Below are 24,432 nucleotides of genomic sequence, written 5' to 3' on the forward strand. Positions count from 1 at the left end.
TGAGTAGTTTTGTATCTCCTCCCAGAAGGCTGAAGCATTTCTAAAGGCAGTAATAAGAGCTTACGAGGAAAAAAACAACAGCCCCAGCAACTGTAATATCCCAGTTCTCTGCAGGGGAGCACTGAGGAACCACTAGACTAATGCAGAGCAAAACTAAAACATACGAAACAATTCAAAATGGGAAAAACATACAACGTGATGCATGCAGTTTGAAGAATAGGTAGGAAAGTACAAATTTATTCCTTCAGCCAGAGGGGCTCCCAGACCTGTAGGCACGAGGGCAGCGGGGTCTCTCCTGGCAGTTTTCTCTTTGAGGGGTCTTGCACAGCAAACCGGCAGAGACAACGTAAGAAGTGAACACTTGTCCTTGGAGAACTTAAAATGAGCATCGTAACACACAGTGCTTGTCAGAGAAGCCATTCTTCAATGACATCATTTGGCCGGTGCTGTCCCTCAGTAACTGTGTGTAGAGTTTTAAGTGATCAGCAGGGCAGGAAGCATTGGCTGAAAATTTTCGGTTAATTTTGAGAATGTATTTGAAGACACTGTGATCTGTTTAGCAACAGGCAGAAGTGTTAATGAGTCGATTCCACTCTTTACAAGATCTGTGTCTATTCCACTCATTTGCTGAGTCCACGGGCAGCTGCTGTACGGCTGGATAAGCTCATGTCTAACACGCTGTGTGTGATGTTTTAAACAAAAAGTACAGCCCAGGCCATCTGTGCAACTGTCCATCGCTACTAAAGGCCTCCAACTTCACATTGACCTTATACATGAAATACAAATATAATTGGTTGCGTTGCACACCATGTTTATTTTTTCCCCCCATATTCTAGCCGTTCTTAACCACTGTGCATCTAGCTGGCCAAATCCCCTCTAAATGAGAAGAAAATCAAAACTAGACAGGTAGTTGTCTGTAGATGCCACAAGTTTATTAGTCCATTCTAAAAAAGGATTACAGCATTTTTATCTTGCTGTAGTACAGAATAAATAAAGCCATAAAAATAAAAACATGTGCTTAGATATTTTAGTACTGGTTCTACAAAGAGTTATATCTGCAAATAGAAAAATATAAGAACCCTTGTTTATTCATGGCTCAGTGGTTATCGGAGAGGGATGAACCTGGAAAAAGACTGGGAGAACCTCTCTCGAGTGTGACTGCTTATCCAACGCTGCTAACAACCCGGCAAACCTCGGCAGGAGGAATCAGAACAGATCTAAAGCACCCAATAAATCTTCCTCTTCTCTCCTCTGGTGCTTCCTTTGCTGAGGTGTGAGATCATAACAGGTAAAAAAAAAAAAGAACCCATTAGGTTGCTGGGAGAAGAACTGCTACACCTCAGCAAACAGCTGACCTTGGCACAAAAGGTCTGAGGTTCAGCTTGTTCTCTAGCTTATGTTTTGTTAAAAAAAAGAATTAATTGCTGTCCTACTACTCCCAGCTTCTCAGAGAAGTGTCCGGTCTGCTTTGAACTCCTGCTGCCATGCCGTGCCATCCTCCATTACTTGGTATAATTAGCTGACCTGAAGGTCAGCTCCGAAAATTGAATTCACACTCGTACTGCAGAGCACCCCCTCATTTCTGCATTCGGCTGAACGAGGGCATCTGAGGGGGCAGCAGGAACAGGAGAAATCATTTCTCATTAGATACTACACCGGCAGCCGTGTGCAACACCTCTGTGCCAGTGGGAACTGAAAACAAGCAGTTGTAAGTTCTTAATTACCCACCCCCCCAGGCACATCACCTGCACCGCACCGCAGCCCCCGCTGACCCCAGCGCGGCCCAGCTGAGCCCTCAGCAGCGACAGCGTCTGGCGTGAGTCCATCCAACAGTCACAGCGAATCCCTGCTCCGAAACGAGAGGTTCAAGCAAAGCCGCTTCCCGGCCCTTTCCAGGTTCTGGTTTACATGGACACAGTGGTGCAGAAAACAAAAGGTTCAGCTTTGGTCACTGAGGGAAAGTCTCTTCTGGAGAGTCACATTAGTTCAACAGCCTCGTGTTCCCCGTTTTCTTGCTGTACCATGCAGCCGACTTTATTGTTGAAGAGACGAGACAGGCTTCCCTTCTGAGAGCTCCTGCCCTGGGCAGACCTCTCCTTCTTCAAACGCCGCTTGTTTCTCTTGCATATTCCCCGGATGTCCCAAATCCTCAGCGTGCCATCGTGGGAAGCTGTGTAGAGCAGCTCGTTGTGGATCTGGAACAACAGGGTCACGTTTAATACCAAACTGTACAGCTCGGAATTGGCACAACCTAACTGTCAAAAATCAGAGCAAACACAGCTTGAGCCTAACGCTTATGGCCTGACGGCTCATCGCAAGAGCCGGTATAAATTATCAGGAAAGCTGCTGAAGCGGGATGAGACATTACCAAGTCAGGACTCATTTCTCAGCCGCTTCACAGAGCCATAAAATATAAACAGCGAGAGCTATTTATAACCTAAACCCACCAGAAACGCAATGAGGAGCTAAACTCAGTGTCAGGATGGGCTGTAGTCTGGGAATTTCTGTGCTGGTTTCAGAGCAGTAGTTCTGAAGATGAAGTTTAAGGAGGCACCACAATCAGCGTCAGGGGGCAGTGGGGGGGGTTCAGGAATGTTTTCCTTCTCACTTCCCTCCTTCCTCTGCAGGAAGCTGTTAAGTACAATTCCTCCTTCAAAATTTGCTGTTCTTCCAAACCTACAGGAACTTAACCTTGATTCCCCCCTGCAGTTTCATTTCCTTAATGAAACATTTTGCTGCAGTTTGGTAAATGTTTCCAACTGTCCTCACTCAGCCCTCGGTCTCGATCATCTACCCCTCCCTGCATCGGTCTGTTCACCGCGGGCACTCGCGGTCTCCGGAGGGGAGCGGTGACAGCAAGCATCCTGCCGGCAGCCCGGCTCACGTCAGCCCCCTCATCACTCCTCCGTATATTTATGATCTTATTAAGGTCACCACTTCTCAGTCCTCTCTCTTCCCAGGATTTTTTGCCCTGTTAACACTTGAAATTACACGGAAAAAAAAATACAAAGCCAAGCTTTGATCTTGTCAATATCTAGGGCTGCATAGAGTGATTATATCAGTTATCACCCAAATCCATCCATCTGCTACACAACCAATTGCTCAATACCCAATTTAAGACCAACTAGCCACTTGCTAATTCAGAAAAATACAAAGACAACCATATTTGCAACCCTATATGCTTGGGATCAACTCCAAAAGGAATTTCACCTCCTCTCTTTTTATCTTTTGACTTTCAGCCTGCCAGAAATACTGACAGTGTCTCACATTCTTAATCAAAATCCTCATCCTGCACGCAGCTCTGACTGAGATACTGATGCAGGGAGATGTGGATTCTCAAATGCACAAAGCATCCAAGGATTCAAAAACTTTCCCCCCGGGATTCCTTGCATGATACTGGTCTTCGCATTGCTGCAGAGGATTACCAATTCCTCCCCTTTTAACTTTTACACACCACTATCACTCAGGCCTAGACAATATGGAAACAGCTTTTCGGGACTTATCTAACTTTTAGAAAATTTTTACTCCAGCGGCAGAGACTTCTGTTTGTCTGGTAGGGTGTGGGTCAGACATCAATACTGAGCTGCTTTGTCATCATTATACCTTCAGAAAAAGAGATCCCAATGGAAATATTTTATATAAATGTTTATATCACCACTAGCTCTTCACCAAGATCAGAAAGGATGGTAAGCAGTTTCTGGACCATCCCCAGGGCGGTCGGGGGGATAATTCTGCTTGGATAAGGCAGAAACTCACAAACACTTGTCAATGTCCTGTAACGCAAGGGGTCCCGTGAGGCCGGCGCCCATTCCCTGTGCCTACACAGGACCAGGTACATCCGCCTCGTTTCTCCTGGTTGCTCGTCTAACCTGACCTAAAAATCTTCTAATCACAGGCACGGACCTGGCTCTGGGGACTCGTTCTGTGGTTTCACTTATCCTAATTGAGATTTTCTAAAATTACATAAGGAATATTCAAGTCTGCCACATTTAGTCTTACCCTAGAACAACATCCAATCCAAGACACACAGAACCGCCAGCCACACCAAGTCCCCCCACGCAAACGAGGGAGCGATCGGAAGCGCGAAACCCCAGCAAAGAAAGCCCTTCCTGACCTGGATGCAGTTGATGATGAACTTGTGTCCTCGGAAGATCTTCTGTAGGACACCGCTCTTGGAGTTGAAAGCTCTTGCACAGGCATCGCCGCTTCCCGTGAACACTGCAACGCAACCACACGACACGGCCAGACGTGAGCAGATCATGCGAGTTCAGAAACGTACCTAAAACTAGTTCACCAAGGAGCATGATGTATCATTTTTAGGCTTGATTCTCTTCTCAGTTATAGCAAGTTCAGACGCTTTTCATTTCACTGACCCCAGCACACTTGTTTTCATTTGTATTTTTCAAAACACTGAACTGCCTTAAGCCTCAAATTCCTACATAAATGGGCATTTCACTCCACACGCACTCAAATACCTATTTCTGCTCTACTCTTCCACACAGATTTCCCTGCCTGAACATGCCTCAATAACTCTAAGCGGGCAATTTATCTCAGGTCTGGTTTTAAGGATTTCCACTAAGCCTTCCATTTGTTTTACCACAGATATTTCCAGGTTTCCAGTCAGTATTACAGTGTCTTCATCACTTCTGCTGCTGCATCAAGCTGCAAACCACAATAACAGCATTACCCTCTCTCACCCTAACGACATGAATTCGGCCTTAGCTTCATTTAAACATACCGTGGTTTTTTCCCCCATTTTCAACAAAAGCTTACTAGCAGTAGGTAGGGCCATCTCTCTTGAAATACCACCGTTGAATCTTGTGTCCTCAGAGGTGAGCGGCACGGGTAAGCAGCTTTACAGAGAAGCTTTACAAATTCTTTCAGAGCGGCAGATTTCTTCGGCTAAATCCTGTAGCTTAGGATCTCTGCATACAGCAGAGCCGGTAAGTGATTCAAGGCCAAGGCTGTAATCTCCATTTCAGTGTGGAACTGAACTACCGAGGGGGTTTGGCTGTAACTCCTGTATTCTGTGTGCTATATTGTACATGTGCTACAAGGGAGATGGGGAGGGGTGAGATTTGGGCTGTTCATCAGGTTTGTTGAGGGTGTCTTAACGTGTTCGAAGAATAATTTCTCAATATGTTGGGATCTTCACGTCAGATCCCAAGAACTTCTGCATCCAGAATCCGCAAGGCAGTGTTGAATATTTAGATTTTACACTTAGCAATATGCCCAAAAAGGAGCACGTTTGTGTCCTTTAAGAGTTACAAACTGGCTTTGTAAAAACTCATTTTCCTTCACTTAACCCAAACTCCCCGAGCTTATCCAGAGAGAAATATTTCAGAACTGCAAAAAGCGATATATTCACGGTTCCCTGCCTTTGCAAAAGCCACTACCACAAAAAGATTTTTACAAAACTGAAGTGCCTGGAGACAAGATACCTTATATTTTGGGAGAAGTCAGGCACAGGGTTCCTAGAGGTGAAGAAATTACCATGGCAGTGAATTCAGGACTACAACAAGAGACAAGAGAGGAGGCCACCTACTGCCATCAGCTTTCCAGCTTCAAACGGCACAGCAGGAGGCTGGGTACGTCCTGGGTACCCCTTCGAGAAACATCTGGATGTGGAAAAATCAATGTCACCTCATATGGGTCACTATAAATTCAATTGCCAATGCAATCCCGAAAAAGCAGCATGTCCCATTCTGCAAGTGAGTAACAGCGGTGTAAAGCAGGGAACAAGATGCCGATTTTTTTCCAGTGAATGGAAATCACTTAATACTATTACATACATGCAGAGCTCAGGAACCAATTAAGAGCTGTTTTCACTATGCAGCTGTCAGTTTACTTCAGCTACTGCTGTCAGGATTTTGCTTTTGACAGACATCTTTTATGTCTTTTGAACTGCCACTCTAGATTTAGGAAGTCTCTTTGCACCTCTGAGTTTCAAAGGAGAGCTGTTGATCTGACCTAGATTTAGCACTTAAATATATGCTAACATATACCACCTGTGAAACAAACAAACAACAACAAAAAATGAAACAATTCGTTTTTATTTTTTAGTTAAAATTCATAGACCCTTGGGAGAGAGAGCAGTTTTTAAACGTTCCCTTGGAGTTTTTGCAACATGAAAAAATATAAACGGCATTAAATTTTAAATGACTGTGCACATACTGTAGGAGAGGAATAACCAACATAATATCATTAAGTAAATTATATTGAGAACCAGCTTTAATATTCCCCATGCTATTAATTAAACAAGTAGACTGAGGAAAGCCACTAGAAACACATTCTGATGATTTAAAGCTTAGTTCTCAGATCTGTCTGGACTCCCTGCACACTATAAAGCCATTTTGGAAATACACATATATTGTTCCTCTCATTCTTCTACTGTATTTTCTTACTTAGACTATAAATTCTTTGGGACGAGCCTTTGGGTACTAAGCAGAGAGCAAGCAACAGAATTAAGATCTAACCGAAAGCCACCATTTCTCAGCTGAAATACTTTCCATGTTCTTGGGCTGCTGCAAATGTGACACAAACCATAATAAACGTCATTTATATTGAAGTATTTTGTCCACATTTTTTGAAAGATAAAGAATGGACACACATTGCTGACCTGTCCCAGGTGAACAGCTAGAATTTTAAACTACACTAGCTCGAGCTCTTGCTATCCAGTGAACATCTCTTTGTAGTTCTAATTGAAACAAAAACCATCAGATACTCTGTAAACAAGTCATCAATGTATTACAAAAATGCAAGCATAGCATATAAATTAATTTTTAAGTGGAAATTTCCTCTTTCAATAATTAAAATGCATCTAAATTCTATTCAAACAAGTCCCTAATATTTTTTCATGACATTTTTTTCTACCCTTCAAGTGGAATAATTCAATTCTCCCAGTTTGACACTTTTAGTATTTTTGCATTTGATTTAAAATGAGATCTTAAATAACTCTGTGAACGCTTCCATCACGCTATCAGGGTGTTCTTCACAGGTCTGACTAAATGCAGCAATATTGCCTGTATGTTAAGAAAAAAAGAGTTCTATGGAAAAATAATGTATGTGGATGGCAGGGACAGGATGCTGGGATGGGAGGGGAAGAGAGAGAAAGCTGCAGAGCTGATGGGGGTGGCACCAGATAATGAAACTTTTGTTTGAGCCTAAACTAACTTTATGATGGTTTTAGACAGTCTAGTCAAGTCTACACTGGTTATATGAAAAGCAGGATAAATACTGGAAAAATGCAGCTCTGGAGGTGTCATTAATGAAGGAGACAGCCTCCCCATGTCCCACCCAGATATGAAGATTCCTCATGGCATCAGGCAACAACAGCTCAGCACGGTTATTCTCCCTTTGGCTAGTCTTGATGAATTCAGTGTTTTGTATCTTTATAATTAAAAAGGGGAAAAAACACACAGGAAAAAGAAAAACACAACAGTGTTTTGTTTGCCAGTGTTTATCCTGGATTACAATTCCTGGTTCATTTCCCCTGCCCTACCTGCCTGCGTCTTTGAGCAATAATAACTTCAGGGTGCAGCATAAGCTCAGACCCTTTCCCCTTCCATCCCCTTCTTCCAGCCAACTGCAAAAACTGCAATCAGCAGAAATTATAACCTGCAGGTAGGGGAGAGTGGGGTAATTCTGCAATATGGGTGAGGAGAACTGAAATTAACTGTAAGTTATGATTAATTATTTTAATTGAGAAAAGTAGTGCCACAGGTCTAATGCTGAAAGGAAGACTAAAAAATGGCTTCCTGATTAAAATCAAAATCTACCTCGGTTACATGTTAAGCTTCCAAACATAATTAAGAAATCAATTCAGTTACTGGGTTATAAATGTGGTCGGTCAAGGACGGTGCTAGAGAACTGCCACTAAACTGGAACTTGTCTGTGCAGGTGCGACTCTGGCCTAATGTGCCACCGTCTTGCATTTGTCAGTGTTTTATCACCGTCATACTGATGATCTGCCAAAAGATGTATCAAGGACCCAAATAACAACATTCATTTGATGTTACACGTTGGTTTCATAGCCGAAGTACAGAAAATGAAATCGGAAAAGTGTTGCGAATTTCTAGATTAGCTTCAGATGGGCATTGCCATCCCGGTTACCCCGAAGGAGGGAAGAACTTGTTTGGGAAGCAAATGAAGGCACAACAGGTTTAACATCAGTGTCAGAATAAGATCAGGATGACAAAGAGAGAGGTTCAGGATGATAAAAACAGAGGCGCAGTCTCGTAAGCCAAACCCAGAAATGGATGGATGATGTGCAAAGGGAAACCCAGCCCAGAGAGGGATTTAAAGAGGGCAGTTCATGGTCAGAATATACTTTTATGTCAACAACAGACAGCTAAGTAAAGATACCACGTGAACAGGAGTAGCGAAAGCAGGGGAACCGAGTCCCAAGCGTTAGTAAGGCAAGCAATGCTTGGCTGCTGCAGAAAGGTGTTTTGGGGAAGAAATACATGAAAGAGAACAGATAAAGGGCAAAGAACTATGTGGCAAATGCGCCTGGGCGACGGTCAGAGCCTGAACGGGAAGCCCAACTGTTACAAAGGAGGAGAGAGCATCTGAGACGCGACTCTGGTTTAGGACAGTAGCAGGGGCAGGCACAGGGCTGCAGATCCAGCAGCAGCGCTTGCTGTCCCCAGGCGCACAGCAGTGACAGCCATCAGACCAGTGGGGTTAAACCACGGTTACACAAATAACCCACAGACAGCTCGGGATTTAAGCCACTTCCCTCGGTAACACAAATAAAGCGACTGCTTCTTCATTTGCCAGCGGAGGGAGGTGGAAAATGGAGGGAAGATCTAAGCTTCCCACGCGGAGCAGCGAAGTTTGCTGCTGAGCATAAATGTGCTGGAGTCAAAAAAAGTGACGATTTTGCAAGCCTTCAAAATCACGGTATTCTCTATTAACAATCTTCGATCAGAGACATACATGGAAAAGGAGACAAGGGATTGCTGAACATAGGAAAGGCAACTTACAGATCCCGGCGTGGTATTTCAAAGTGCTAACGCTGTGTTTGTGAGCCTTGTACGTTTGGATTCGCTCCCCAGTGTCTACTAACCAGCATTTCACTGTCCTGTCCGCGCTTCCTGAATACAAGTGCCGATTCACTAGCTGAAGGGAAGAGAAAAAAGAAACATCAGCAATTGCCTCTCAGGCACGTCTGGGAGAGAACTGCACTGAAGTGACTCATACAGAGTCACGGTTTCCAACTCAACAGTTACAAAGAGCAACAACTACACCTTGGAACAGAGGGATGGTGCGCAAAACCAACTTTGCGGTCTTCAAGATCGCATCTCACATTGACTTCTGGGCCTTAAAAACAGCTCCCACATTTCAGAAGATGAAAAGCTTAGTCTGCTGGTGCACACATGCAGGATTTCAGTGAGCTTAACAACGCTAACCCTACTTCCATAATTAGTTATCTTAATATAGCCCCCCAAAAATCCCCTGTGGTGTAGTTTCTGCAAAGCATACTTGACAAGAACTCTTATCAGACTGTAAGTTTTAATTACAACAAAAATTTCAGAACGATTTTGAGTAACAAAAAAAAGTAAATTAAAAATAAATTCCTACACAACATAAACTAGGGTTTAACATGATCGCTCTGCACAAGGTCAATATTTGGAAATGCTAACTCTTCCTTGAAACTGTTTTGTATCTTATGAAATGATTAAATAATTAACTATCCTTACACAGGTTTCTAAACATCTTCGATCAGATTGTCTTCTGCTGTCTGTTCAGAGCACCCCTGCCTATAAATCCCAAAGAAGAATAGAGCAGTTATCCTGCACACTGTGTGAACTCACCAGGGTGGAGATTGGTTTTTATTCCACACAGACATGACAGAGAAGGACAAAAGGAAGGACTGCAGGTGGGAAACTCAGGCAGAGAGAAAACAACTGACCTTCGCAAGACTGAAACTAGCTGGTACACAGTAACAATCTACCCAAATGATGGCAGCTCACAGGGCAGAGATAAATCTTGCATTCTACATCCATCTAATGAAAACAAACTAAAGGTTGTGACAGCCATCGTTAGGCACGGCTCTGATCGTGTGCCCCTCCAAGGACCCCCCAGCTGCCTGCAGGGTCCCCAAGGCAGCCGGCCAGCACAGGCTCCCAGAGCAACCCACAGGCTGTTCCGCGAGGGAAATCTCATGGACTTGCAGCAATCTCTGCATCAAAAGGACGGAGAGACACAAGGGAGAACACTGACCCCCCCTCAAAGAAGAAGAATTTGAATAAGGACTAATAATACCATTTTCTCCCTATGCACACAGGTCAGAAGGCTCCACTGACCAGCAGAGCACTAACCCCTTACACTCCTCACATGTGAACCAACTGCAGAACAAATGACAAATCAACTTGACAAGGGTTTTGCTCTTAGGTCACTTTCAAAGGTCTGGTTCTTCCATCACCTTAGATTATTATGAACACTTGGCCTCCACGCTTTGCACACTCTGTAAGGCTGAAATGTTTTTCACGCCCTCCCATCTCCACCTCCATTCCCAAAAGGCATCATGTGTGAGCCTTGTGCAAAAGAACATTTGCGCCGTGTTACAAGAACATGAAACAAAAGGTATTTTAAGGTACAAAGCCCCACAGTGATGGGACTGTGCTAACCCACGGAAGACATGCACGCAGGCAGACCACAACGATCACGGGCCGCGGTTCCTGCCACACTTCCTACCAGCAGAACTTGGCCCATGGGATCATTTTCATATTATAGCTAAACATCAGGAGCTTGTAAAACACCTACCACTGTTAGAAGCCAGCAGTACTTTGAAATGCCACATCCTATTTCAAGCTGGTTTAGCAATGGCATTAGAACTAGATCTCAGTGAGGAATGAGAAGGAATGACCAGCAGCAGTAACAAAAACTAAGATCTATAGAGTTAGCCTGAGGATGATAACCTGACTTTCAACTTCCAGGCTTAATGTCCATTGTCACATTGCACCAGCTCAATGAAAGAGGTTGCTCTGAGTTGAGATCCTGCTGCATTGTTCTTGGCCAAGTCATTGCATTTCTTTTTCAGACATCTTGCTAGTAGCATCTGAACAGGGGAAAACACCAAGTTATAAGCTCCTGCAGGTAAATGCCACTCTGCCTTAATGGCACATTACGTTATGCTCCTTCATTTCTACATTTAAGTGGGTGTATAAATGCCGAGGTGAAACAGAAAAGCTGCAACTTGCCTAGATTTGCTGAGTTGCTCGACATAAAAACTTGTTAAATGACGTGGGCTTACTCAGGTAATTCACAGCACCAGGATCCTAAGAGCCGTAAAAGGTCCCGATGCCCAGTCAGAGATCTGGTGAGATGGACGGTACACCAACCATCTTCATTAAATTCAAAGCCTCTGTGCTACCCCAGCTGCTGCACAACACACTTTTACGCACCTTCCTCCCCCTCACCAGTTTAAGCAGGTGAGCACAGGAGCAAAGGACTCTCAGCCTTGCATGGAAACAGAAATACTAAAAGGTTAAACAATCTACTGGGTGCCACAGAGTAAGCCTGCAGCACAGCCAGCAGCAAAACCCAACACAGGCTCTGACTGCCACCCAGCTTCTCCTTTTCTTGGTATTTTTAAAACATAGAGCACGAAATAGCTATTAGTGCAGAAAGCCATCAAGAGCTATCAGCTCAGGTTGAAGCTGCAAATCAGATCTACTTTCAGTGATACGATGCAGGCATCATCTCATCTAAATGGATGCAGATATCCACAGCTAAGTCTCTTTGTAGTCACCGCAGTCTGGGGCACAACTCATCTCATCCTGAAGCAGATGTCTGAAACAGATCACTCCTTAAAACCCACTATTTCTGCCCTCTGACAAGGACAATCTTCCTACTTGTAGCCATCTGTATGAATTCTGGTGAGATGACTCCTTCACTTGACTACAGATAGGTCTAGTTTACAACTCCAGCCTAAGCTACAATGCTTCAGATATCTATATTTAACCAAAATAATAATAATCATCACATACTGCTCCCCTATGCAAAGCACCTTATAAGCAGGCCCTTATGCTCTGTGTAATAGAAAATAAATACTTTCCCTACTTTATAGATAGGGAACCGTGATATAATGCAACTGAAGTCCATCCAAGAACAGACTTGAAATTTACAGCATCCTAACTTTTGACTGCCTAAATCTCACGGTGCAGCCCTGACTTGGGAGGCTCATCCAGGCTGCAAACGTCCCTTTCTACACGGCACATGAAGCATTACATGCTTCAGGGCACTTGTGACAGGCAACAGCATACAGTATCCCTGAAACTGGTCACGAGAGCGTATGAAACCCAGATGCGATTCTGTCTGAGAAGTGCAAGACAGAGGCACCAATCCAATCTGACCCACATCAAATCAGTATTTTTACTCTAAGTCTTCTTTCGGAGGTTGCATTCAAAAGGGGTGGCTCTCCCCCAACGCAGCCTCAGCTCTAACCCACCAAGGCTGGACACGCTGTGCAAATGCCCTCATGCTGCCTGGGCACAAGTCACCGCTGCTGTGGAAGCTGCGCAGGTCCAGGGTCAGCCAGCAGCACAGGTCCTTGGCTCCTGTCATCCTTTTCCTTAAGTCATAACTGTATTGAAAACTATCTAAATAGACCAAGAACTGTAACACAGTTCCCCTGCCAACTTCTAGCCGGGCGCGTAAAGCACTGATGATTTTAAATTAGAAGAGGGAGATTCGGGCTGGACATGAGGAAGAAATTTTTTACACTGAGGGTGGTGAGACACTGGCCCAGGTTGCCCAGAGAGGTGGTGGATGCCCCATCCCTGGAGACATCCCAGACCAGGCTGGACGGGGCTCTGAGCAACCTGAGCTGGGTGAAGATGTCCCTGCTCATGGCAGGGGAGTTGGACTGGATGAGCTTTGGAGGTCCCTTCCAACCCAAACTATTCTATGATTCTGTGATTTCCAGTTAGGTCACGTTCTGCTGGCTCTCCCTCTCAGGAGCTAGACAGTCTACTGGCTTCTTCACCAAAATGCAAGACCATGCCGCCGCTTTGTCAGGAGCTAAGCCTCCGCACTGCCAAGACTGGCACCCATTTTTGTGTATGGGCATCCACACACAGCCATTTTCAGCAAATACTTGCGGGCCAGGTCCTCAGGTCCATAAATCCTGGGCCTTTCTAGCACAAAGGCTCTAAACCTTTACCCAACTCCCTAGGTCCCAGTCCTATTCTTACAAAAGAATTTAATTTTCTTATGATTTAGAAGGAAAAACATAAAATTTCACTCAACAGATTTTTCCAGATATACCCAAGTCTGTCAACTCTTGGTTTAAAAATGATCAGTAGAACTAGTTACATATTCTAATCTGCAACTGTCTGGAGAAGCGGCGATATTTTCAAAGCTGTATTTTCCTTGGCTGGCTTTTCAGCACTTGGCTCACTTTGGCTAACTGCCCAACAAAGCTCCTGACGATGAACAGCAAGGCAAGGCCACCTGTAGCAGAGCAGACGACACAGAACAGATCTGCAGCTCAGATACCAATGAGCTGAGTGGACATTTCAAAACCAAGTAGCTTCAAAAGAATTAAAAAAACCTGCTGACAGTCAGATGCTCAATTCTAAAGCCTCAGCCAGACAGCAAAAAAATCACTGCATTGATAGCTGCAATACTGGACTGTTAATTTTGCTCATTACTCTGAGGGACTTTACTTTGAAGCAGATGGAACACTGAGACACATGAACAGAACAAATTTGTCTTAATCCTCAGGCCAAAGTTCTGGAGATGTATTAATACCATTCCATGAAAAAGTTCAGTCAGACTTGTGAGCAGCAAAGTTACAGCAGTAGCAAAATACAGGTTGTAAATGCTGAAGTAGTAACAGGTTTCAATACTAAAAAATGCCAGTTTTATGCAACCCTGACCTTGGTTGTAGCCCCTAGACACACCACAGTTTGAATATAAAAAACCCAAACGGTCACATCTAGGGTTGGTCTCTTAAAACACTCACAGACCTATTGCTACACAAGCTTGGCTGAACTGCACATATGCAGCAGCTTAAGACAATTTCTATCTGTCTGAATGCCAAAAATAACTGCAAAAGAGCTGTTCAGCAGGCATGTCAATCCTAACAGGGATGGACTTCCCTCTCTCAATGAACCTTTGCTATAAGAAACAATTTAACCCTCATCCAAGGAGAGGCAATTGGCTCTCCAAACAGACTTGGACACATCCACTTTCTGAAGGTCACTGCACTCAGATGGGCTCCCAGGAACCTCACAATGAGTTCACGTCAGCAACCACGTGTCCCAGTACCAGCTTATTCTTCACACTGGGTCAGTAGTCCCAGTCTGCCAGCTGTGTCTGCTGTTCACAGCCACGTCCCAGTTAAAAGTCACCAACTTGGACCAATCCCAAGTTATAACTATGCAGGCCTCCGGCCGAGTTAGACTTTCAGGATCCCATTCAAACCACATTCATTTTAACAAGCTAACAAACTCCCTATGGGCAAGAAATTGGGGTTTTTTTGTTGTTTTGTTTTTTTTTTTCTTTCGCTTTTTTCCTTAGAATCCATCTAGAATAAGCTCTCTGGTCTGGCTGAGAACATTTTTTACTTCTTTACTGCAGTGCAAAGTAACAGTGCTAGAAACATGTTTCTTTCCGACAGGTGTTGTACACATTCATATTCCTCTAATTCACTTCTTTATCCTCTGATGAATTATGCAACAAATACAAACACAAATTACAAAAAATATGTGCATTTACTTTAATTGGTGTGACAAGAAAAAAAAAAATCTGTCCCTGTGATCACAACAGTTAAGCATATAAACAAAGTTCAGGCAATGGCTTTGTTCAAAGCATTCTTCTCTGCCAGTCGGCTTTAAAAGGCAACTAAAGGGAATGGTCTCAACAAAGGATCTCTTGCAGGAAAACCAGACGCAAGCCCTTGCCCACTCATGTTCATTTAAAACTCCTTTTGCAAGAAAGGATTTTTCTTGCAAGAATGTTTGCTATAGGATCCAAGCTAAATTCCAAGCTGAATCAGTTCTCTCTGCCAGCTTTTGGCAGCACAATTCTGATAAATACTCAGAGAAAGAACAATCAGCAAAGGACAAAGCATTCCTTGTGAATAGTTTGCAAAGCTAGTTTGGAGACATTTAGAAAAACATACACAAGTAAATATTTGTCAGGGTTATTAAGCCTATTGCAGGCAGCCACATTAATGAAAATGCATGTTTGATTATTAATTGCAAATCCTGGTCTTTAGCCAGGCCTGAAATTTTTAAGTGGAAGAACTAGCATGAGCTGTGTGATTACGCTCAGCCCACCCTCACTTTTTCCCATCGCTTCCTATAAAATCTCATCACTAGCTCTTACATGAAGAGGGAGCACTCGAAGCAGCTGCTGTCCCTTCCCTGCCAAGCTATCAATGCACTGCGGGAGGCAGAGAGTGAAGAATTCTGGCTGCTCCGCTGCCGGTTACCTTGCCTGACTATGAAAGTGAAGTAGTCGAGGCCACCAAAGCACCCAGTGTGCACACGATTCCCACTGCAGGTAGAAAGTCTCCTGGCAAAACTTCTGTCAAGTCTAATTCAGATAGCGGAAGAGAAAAGTGGCATTAGTACAAGCTGGTACCTGCAACTATTGTCAAAGCTGTTCTGCTACGAGCTGCTTTGACCACACGCAATCAGTTCAGCTGGTAAATTATCTTCAGGCTGACCTCAAGGCAGCAGGACAAACCTGAGGAATATCTGAACATCTCACACTCTTCCCTCCACTATCCAGGACCACCAAGGATGGGGGAAAACGGAAAGCTAAACCCAACACTTTCTGTTCTGCCATCAGAGTTCCTTCAGGCTCCTCTAACTCAGGCTGGCTGGCAACAGCACCTACAGGATCTTAAGAGCAGCAGAGGAACATGCAAAATCTAAACATGTCTGTGGCATCACTCCTCTGCCCTTCACACGCCAGCACTTCAGGAAGCACGGTGGAAAACATGGGTATGTTTTATGGAGAGGCTCCCCCAAGACGCTCCAGGAATTTCCATTCACTGCTACAGCGACACTATTGGTATTTACTGGAAAGTAATGGGAGACGACTGGAACAGTCCAGACCTAATTTGCGGCAGTTTAGAACATCCTGAGGCATTCCCGTTAAAAACAGTACTTTTTAAAGTTGGGGAAAATATGGTCTCAATATCCAAATTTTTCCTGATCTGTGTCCAGGCTGAGAGATCACACTGAGCATTTCTCAGGCTTTGAAAGGTCACTCTCCCTTAGGGACCTTTATTTGAATAAATAAAATGAAGTCTTTATTTTTTTTCCCTTTATTCTCTCCACAAAAGCATTATACCATCCAGAGAACAGGTAACCACCTTTAATTGCTGGTACCAACTCAGCTCCTCCAGGACAGGAGAGTGAAAATCCAGTTTAATTAGCAGCTCACTTCTGCCCCGAAGAAAATGAACTACTGTCAACAATTAAAACTGTCTGCTGGCTACTGTGAGCAACTCTCAAATACCTCCAAGTCCTTCCTGACCCACAGTTTGAAAAATACTATCCCAACTCACTGCCACAGATTGCAACACTGTCACTAAGAAGCCCTAGGCAAAAAAGGCTCCAAGAGCTTTTTGAGAAGAAAACAAAAAATTTAAAATTTAAACACCTCTATTCAGGAAGTTTTCCTTCTGTTGTAACATCTTTGTATGGATTCTGGTGATTGACCCCTTTCTGAAAGAATGAAAATACCATGTGGGCTGCGCTGAGAGGCAGCCAAGTAGAACAGAAGGGCCAGTGTTGAACCCAGTAAGGGAGAGGGAGGAATTAGGAAAGATCGACAGCCTAAAGCTATTCAGTAGTACAGTGACTGCTTAAGCTGGGCTAAGTTTTAGAAGCCTAAAAACAAAATGCTCTCTCTGGGGGCAGCGTGTACCTCAGCTGGACTCTTCCAGCCTCAAACATCAAGTGGTGATGAGAGAAGTGAGGGGTACCAGTTACTCACAGCTACAAGGAGATTTGGCCAGGACTGTTGCCAACAGAGTCTTGGCAGCAATAGCCTTGTGTACTTTGAATTGTTCAGGTTTTCCAAGTAGATGTGTTGGTTTTGCTTTTCCTCTCCCCTACGAGAAGTTCTGTTTGTTTAAAACCATTGTTTAACTCTGTGCTCACAAGCGGAGAAGGATTGCTCATTCTTGAGCATTCAGAGAGCGTAATTGAATTTCCCAGGCTTCTGGGAGAGGGTCAAGCCAGTTTTGTGTAACAATTTTAGCAGGAGCCCAATTAAATTAAAGCAAGTTCTGTTGTTGTCAATCCGTGCCTTGGAGAAGGGTTACAATTAAACAACAAAACATAGCGTGACACTAAGAACAGCAAAAGATTTACTCGAGCATCCTCAAAATACATTACCACAGTATCATAAAAACAAGCTTTAACACTGAGAATTTACCCAAGCAAGACAAACATTACTCCAGGGTAACGTGATTTTTGTGGTATTTTTTCCTTTCTAAAACTGAGGGAAAACAGAATTCCTTCAGTACTACCAGGTTTTTAGTCTGCTGGTGGCAGCTGTGACTATTTCCTTTAAAACGAAGGCAACATTTATTATACATCTATTAAAAATATGTACTGTAGCCTCTGCAAAAGAAAAGCACTTATGGAAAACAAACACAAACGAGGAGAGTAGTGAGAAAAACTGTCGTCATTAACTTCCATCAGACATTTAAAAAAATTGAAGGTTTGCTGACCTGAAACTAAGTTACAGACCATCATACACCTTCTTTAAACATATCATTTTCTGGTGTATAACGGAGTGTACAGGACAAGTGCCTGTGCGACAGTTCCTGTTCTCCATCTGCCTAACCTCCTGCTCTCCTCTGCAACATTGACAAACCTGGCAGCATTCACCAGAAAAACACTGCAAACAGAAAAACAGTATAGTTTTAAAGGTCACATTAATTTTTTCCCCCTCTCCTTCACCATTTCCTGATTTCTCTCCCCCGTGCTCTACTTCTTTTCCACTCTCCTTGCCCATCTTGGCCATCTCTTTCTCCCCTTCTTTTCTTGAATTATGTCCGCGTGGTTTTTAAAGCAAGATTTCTTTCTGCTTTATGCTTTCCTATTATCTTTTGCCCGCAACTTTGGGTTAGGGTTTTTGGAAGGTACCAAGTTTACTCTGAATTTTCTTGCCCTTTCCATCTCATCTGCCCCTGCGTCTGTTTCCTTGCACTACCACAGCTCAGGTTATTGCTCTTCAAAGTCTGGTGATCCTGTGTACACAATCCTACTGAGATGAACAGTCCTCCCAGCAAACCTGCTCATGAGTTTCAAGAGCTAGAAGGATTTAAACAAATACTGAGCTAGAGGTTAGACCAGGACAGCCGCTAGAAGCCGAGAGGATACCGGAAAGTGTTTTAGGGAAAGGGGATTTGTCTCAAGACCACAGAGCACTATTATTTTGTTATTACATGAACATTTAAGTTCACCATTTATAACCTGTCTCAGAAGAGCTTCTTTAGGAATGAAAAGACAGGATATGGATGCCCCCTTCAAATGGCTCTTGAAGAAGCTTCCATTCTTACCTCTAGGCAAATTACTGATCCTTGATGCTCTTTGAACACTTTCAGCTGTTCACCAGTGACAATATTCCATGTTCGAATGGTGTAATCCGTGCTGCCAGAGAACAGCTCCCTGTTTGGTGCGTCAAGTATAAGGCATAAAACAGCCCCAGTGTGTCCCAACAGAGTCTGGTAACAGCGCCCACTGGACACCCACCAGACCTTCACAGTGCAGTCGGTGCTACCTGTCACCAGGAGGTCTCTGCTCACTTTCTCCTCCTCCTCCTCTTCCTCCTCCTCTTCTTCAAGAACATCCCTGGAGGAATAGTGAGCTAGAGTCAGGACACAGTTCCGATGGCCCCGGAATTCCTGGATTTGTTTCTCCTTGTCCACACTCCAACAGCGGGCTGTCCTGTCATAGGAGCCACTAAAGAGATAGTCCTTGGCAACCAGGATCCTGCAGAAAATAAGGTTTGCAGGGATGAATAGTATTGGGTTTTTTACACAGCCTTTTTTGTCACAGTATCAATACCACTGAAGTTAGAAATGGCAGCATGAACACAACAAATATAACCCAAATTCAGCATCCCTGTTTAATACACATAATGAATTCTTTTCTTTTATTTTTTAAACACCAAACACTTCCCTATTTCTACTTTTGACACCTCTTACTCAGGTACATTGATGCAGACATTTTAGCATTACACCACTTTAACTTTGGGCATTTATGTTTTTCTAAAATCTTTTCCAGCAGCAGTATTATGTACTTTTCGTAAGTTACATATGCTAACTAAGAGTTTGTTGGTTCTTTTTTAAAAAGAACTCTTTGATAATTATTTACTAGTATTTCTTTACAAATAATTCTTTATAAACCGACCTGTGAAAATAGCTTGGAATTAAAATAACAAAAAAAAAACCATTCCAGGAACCAGAACTGTAACTGATAGTGTGCGAAGATAATCATTTTTCCATCATCAAATAGAGAGAGTGCAGGAAAAAAAACATACACTGAATTTCACTTAGCCCAGGATCTCAAAAAAAGGGAGAGCAAGAGCACCCCACTTATTACATAACTGAAGAATGAATCAGAGATTACAGCTCAAGAATTCAACCTACTAGGCTTCCAAAATAATGAGTAAGTAGTAGCTGCACAAACATATAACAACAGAAAAATCTTCTACAGTTTGTATTTCCGAACCAGAGATAGGGAACACCATAACCTGTCTTCTTTGTCAGCTGAGTTTGGTCCTCTGGAACCTTTCAAACTGGCAACAAAGTCATATGAACAGGGAACAGATTTCCCATTTGCTGATTCAAGCAAAAATCAGGCCAGTGCCAAAATACAGACCGAGCCAGCCTTCCTAACTATTTACAGAATCCAGCCACACATCGTATTTGTTTTGAGTTTCAAAAGGAAAAAAAACACCCACTCCCCAAAAAAAATTAAGAGAAGAACACCAATCTTTGACTGCTCTATTTGTCATTAATTAAATCCAGTCCAACTATTAAGAGGTACTTTAAATTGACAGGCCAATAAGTCAGGCACAATCAGTTTAATATTAAACTTCATTTGCACAAAAAAGAATAGTAATTCCAGAAAACCCCTGACTTTGTCCCTCTTACTGACACAAAGGCTTGACGTGATGTTTTAAAATCTATTTATCAGAAGCATCTGTTATCAATTGAACAATTTCTTCTGGAATTTCATTCCTAGCCCTAGATTCAATTCCCCTGCTGTGGGCCTTTCATTTCTCTCCTATCTGCTGTCTATGGATGCGTCAGCACTGTTGCTAGGAAAACTAATCATTACAGCACAGAACACGTGTAGCATGAACTCAAAGGTTTACACAACCCCTTTTATTAGTGTAGTAATGGAGAATTACAGGAAAATTGACAGTAGATGGGATAACAGATTACAGGAACACAAGGGAAGAACTCCATGGAACCAACCTGTTAACAATTGATGTGTGTCCTCGGTAAATGGCCACGCACTGACCTGTCACCACATCCCACTTTCGAATGGTGTGATCTGCGCTACACGTGAAGGCAGCCTCATTTTCCAAGTGGCAAAAGGTGATGTAGCTTTCATGTCCTAGGAACAGCAAGAGAAATACATTCAATCTCTGCGCACACAGGCAGGACGGACTAGTCCAGCTCTTCACCTTAGCTAAAAGAAAAATATAATAAACAAATGGACTCTAGTTTTAAATGCACCACCCATGTTCTTCACATTTAAGGATACATATAAAACACAACATTTTTAATTAACAGCAGAAAAGCCTGCTTCATTGATATATGGATTTTTTGAAAGAGTAGAAAAGTACAGTTCCACCAATCAGGTAGATCAAACAGTATTATAAAAACATAATGAGCTAAATTAACATCAGTATAAAAAAACCTCAGACTACCGAAGTTTAAAACCAGTAAAAAAATGGCTTATTTTTTAATATAGAAATGCTTTTGCTTCTTTCTTCTGAGGTCAGGAATAAAAAGCTGCATTTCAACCCAGCCCTTTGATTATCAGGACACAAACAGCCCTAAATTAAAGCATGAAACTATGAAAAAAGGAGACCTACCAGCAAGTTCACTTTCATTGTCCAAGCAGAATGAAACACAAACAAACAAACTTATCTGGTAAAAAGTCAGCCAATATTTTCCCCTTTATGATTAATAACATTAATAAAACCCACAATTTTCAAAATATCAGTATACCTTTCGGAAGAAGAAAGGAAGAAGAAAGGAAGAAGAAAGGAAGAAGAAAGGAAGGAAGGAAGGAAGGAAGGAAGGAAGGAAGGAAGGAAGGAAGGAAGGAAGGAAGGAAGGAAGGAAGGAAGGAAGGAAGGAAGAATATTTATACAGTATTCAGAGCATTTTGGGATTCTATAGTTACAATTAAAACAGACAAAACCACTACTCTAAAAATTTCATGCTGAAAAACAGAGTAATGCTAGCGAAGAGGATTCAATATTACAACTTTAAGCTTTTGTTGTTGCTTAGCAAGATGCGTCTTTTCCTATTTGTATCATTAAATGCACTGCATTTAAAAATCATCTTGGGATTCAAGTCCCAGCTTAGTACCATGATCTGTCGCGTGAAATTGCAGTCACCTATCTCATCGTTGGGATAGTATCTTGCACCCTTCTGTTTTCATTATTTAGACTGTAAGCTTTCAAGATCAGAACTGTTTCCTCTTAAGTAACTGTCACAGAGAGCCCCAGACTTCGGTTGAAGCTGGTGGGTCCTACTGTGATTTAAATAACACTATTCTTTGAGGAGAAAAGAAAAAAATACAGGAAGGACAAATGTGATTAAAGAGAGACAGATGGACGGACAAAGATATTAGAAAACCAGAAACATTTTGTAGAATAAAGAGATGGTAAAAAAACTCAGAGAAAGCAGACTGCCCAGTAAAACACTTTGTTTCACTGACTGCAAAAAAACAGATTTTACTACAACTCCTGTAGTTCAAAAGTGAGCCAGAATTCACATTACAAACACGCATCTTGTTTCCTCTTAAGCAAATTCACCAGATGACAAGAATTAAACAGATCACCAGGGCTATAAGCAAAACTACACCAATCCACACATTTTTGCAAAGCACCTTAAATGGGGCAGGTTTCAATCACCAGGATTTTTCTCACAGCATCATGTAATCCTAATGCAAGAAGATCAAAAAAGGATCTCGGTTACTGCACCAAAGTCTGCCAGTCACATTTTAACCATTGGTAATACAAAGGATGCCAAAACCCCCTGCGGCAGACAAGGTCTGGTGCTGGTCTGGTCCAAAGCAGCCACCACAGAATCTGTTGGTTATGCTATGGTGGAAGTTTGACACTGTGTTATAGACACAGGTTTATCAGTAATTCTAGCTTGTACCATACAAATTTATAGAACAACTGTGTGCGTGCATAAATATAAAATACACACGGTTATCTGATTCAACGGACAGTTCGCAAACCATCCAGACAACCTTCTTTAGGATTTATCCCAAACACCAGCAGCGCATAGGCCAGATTCTGAGTATTATCCAATATAGTTCTCTTCCTAGTTAAAAGTTAATTCATGGTTTAAAGGGATTTCTAAGCCTAAAGCAGGGAGTTTTCCAGGAGTTAGAACCGTGGCAGGATGTGGGGGGAAAAAGACAATAAACCATAGTTAAAAACAAGCAAGAAAGCAATCAACCAACCACAAAAAATCACAGCAATGTGATTTCTTCATTGGAAGAAGAAAGGATTAGAAATTCCAAATTTAAGAGCTTTTTTTGTTCTGTATTGAAAAAAGAACATGAGTGAGTGAGAACACAAACATCTTGAATCCACATCTGACTCCTGCATGACTGTACTTTTCCTTTTCTTTTTCATTATCGAGATGCTAGTCTAAGGATAATAATTTCTGTTTAAAATGCAAAATCAATTTAAAATTAAAAAGCCCAGCAATTAGGATTTGTGTGTGTCAAATGTGGGAGAAAAAATTGCCTGCTTAGTAAGGTTTCTTTCCAGAATTCTGGGTCAAGAGGATCTAAAGAGAGATTGTCTGGAAAATGAGATGATTAACAGGAAAAAAGAAAAAGGGAGCGAGAGATGGTAACAAAAAGTCAGTATTTCATCAGAGTGTAAAACAGACAGCTTCCAGAAAGAGACTAAGTTAAACAACTGCTATATTCCACACCCTGAGATAAAGAGATCCATGCATTCAGAACCCACCTGTTGTGGGTTGAAACACCTTCTGCTTAACATTACCGTAACAAATACTCAAAAAACCACAAAACAAAACAAGCAAAGATTTTGCCTGCCCGGCAAGCTGCAGGGACTGAAAGACATGAACACAATGTGTGGCCTGTGCCATGCCTTAGGCTCAAGAACTAGGGGAAAAGAAGCTGTCGTACCTTGGAAGTGGCCATGGCACTGGCTGTCGGCAGTGCTCCAGAGCCGGGCAGTGCCGTCCTCGCTGCCCGTCAGCAGGCGCTGCCCGTCGGGGCTCAGGCTCAGCCAGTTGATGCCTCCTTGGTGATCCGTGCAGACCTTCACAGCAGAGCCACCGTTCCCCATCCCGAAGGCAGAGGCTGCGGGTCGCGATCACAGGTGCTGCGCAACCCCCAGACGCTGCTCCGGGCCTCCAGCCATCACCAACCGACCAGCTTCAGCCATTACCTCAACGCCGAAAAATCAGCAGGGTGGTCCAGGCTCCTGCACAGGGACAAGGGGAAGAGGAGGACACGTTAAATCATTTAATCTCTTCCAGGGATGCATCACTTTCTCAGTCAGGGTGTGCCGGAGCCTTTGAGCTCCTCCTTCTCCACAGGAACCCAAGCCCTACCGTGGAAGATGCCCCTTCGACGACTCTGATGCGCCTTCTCCATGGGCAGAGCGGGACATCCAGCCCCTCGGAGCGGACCCAGCGGTGCCGCTACCTGGAGCCCCGAGCCTGCCGGCAACGCCGCGGCTTCTCAAAGCGATTCCGAGGCACACGCTGAAGAGCCGGCGCCTCCGAGCCAGGGAAGCCCCGGCCTCAGGCGGCCCCCTCGGGATCACCTCAGCGGCCCCGGCCCTCCCCGCCACTCTCCCACACGGCCCCCCGGCATCTCCGCCCTCGGCATTTACTCACCGCCCCGGACGCGGGGCTTCTCTCCGGCGGGACGATCGCGAACTCACCCCACGGGGAAAAGGGGGAACCTCCCGGAGCCAGCGCCGGAGCGAGCAACGGGATCCCCGCCGCCGCCTCCACCGCCTCCACGCCGCGGGGAGGCGGGCAGGGCTCCCCTCCGCCCCCGCCGCCGCCGTGCTCCCCTCAGGCCACCCCGGGGCGGGTCCCTACCCCCAGCGCCGGCCCTCTCTCCGTTCCCTCCCCCTCCATGCTAGAGCCGCTTCCAACCGCGGCAGCCGCCCCCCCTCCCCGGGCCTGGAAGCCGCGGCCTC

At 43.7% G+C, this 24,432-nt stretch overlaps 1 protein-coding gene across 1 annotated transcript; it reads right to left on the bottom strand.

The window, feature by feature from the left end:
• Positions 1 to 1,778: 1,778 nt before the first annotated feature.
• WDR86 (WD repeat domain 86) lies at positions 1,779 to 24,208 on the bottom strand. The gene is made up of 7 exons (XM_065628356.1): positions 24,122 to 24,208; positions 23,403 to 23,703; positions 20,468 to 20,609; positions 18,542 to 18,974; positions 8,988 to 9,123; positions 4,115 to 4,218; positions 1,779 to 2,195 (listed from the first exon to the last, which is right to left on the bottom strand). The coding sequence occupies exons 2-7, from the start codon at positions 23,563 to 23,565 to the stop codon at positions 1,977 to 1,979; spliced, it is 1,197 nt and encodes a 398-aa protein (XP_065484428.1). The 5' UTR covers positions 23,566 to 23,703; positions 24,122 to 24,208; the 3' UTR covers positions 1,779 to 1,976.
• Between the last annotated feature and the right edge of the window lie 224 nt (positions 24,209 to 24,432).

Source organism: Caloenas nicobarica, chromosome 2 (genome assembly GCF_036013445.1).
Source record: "Caloenas nicobarica isolate bCalNic1 chromosome 2, bCalNic1.hap1, whole genome shotgun sequence".
Lineage (NCBI taxonomy): Eukaryota > Metazoa > Chordata > Aves > Columbiformes > Columbidae > Caloenas > Caloenas nicobarica.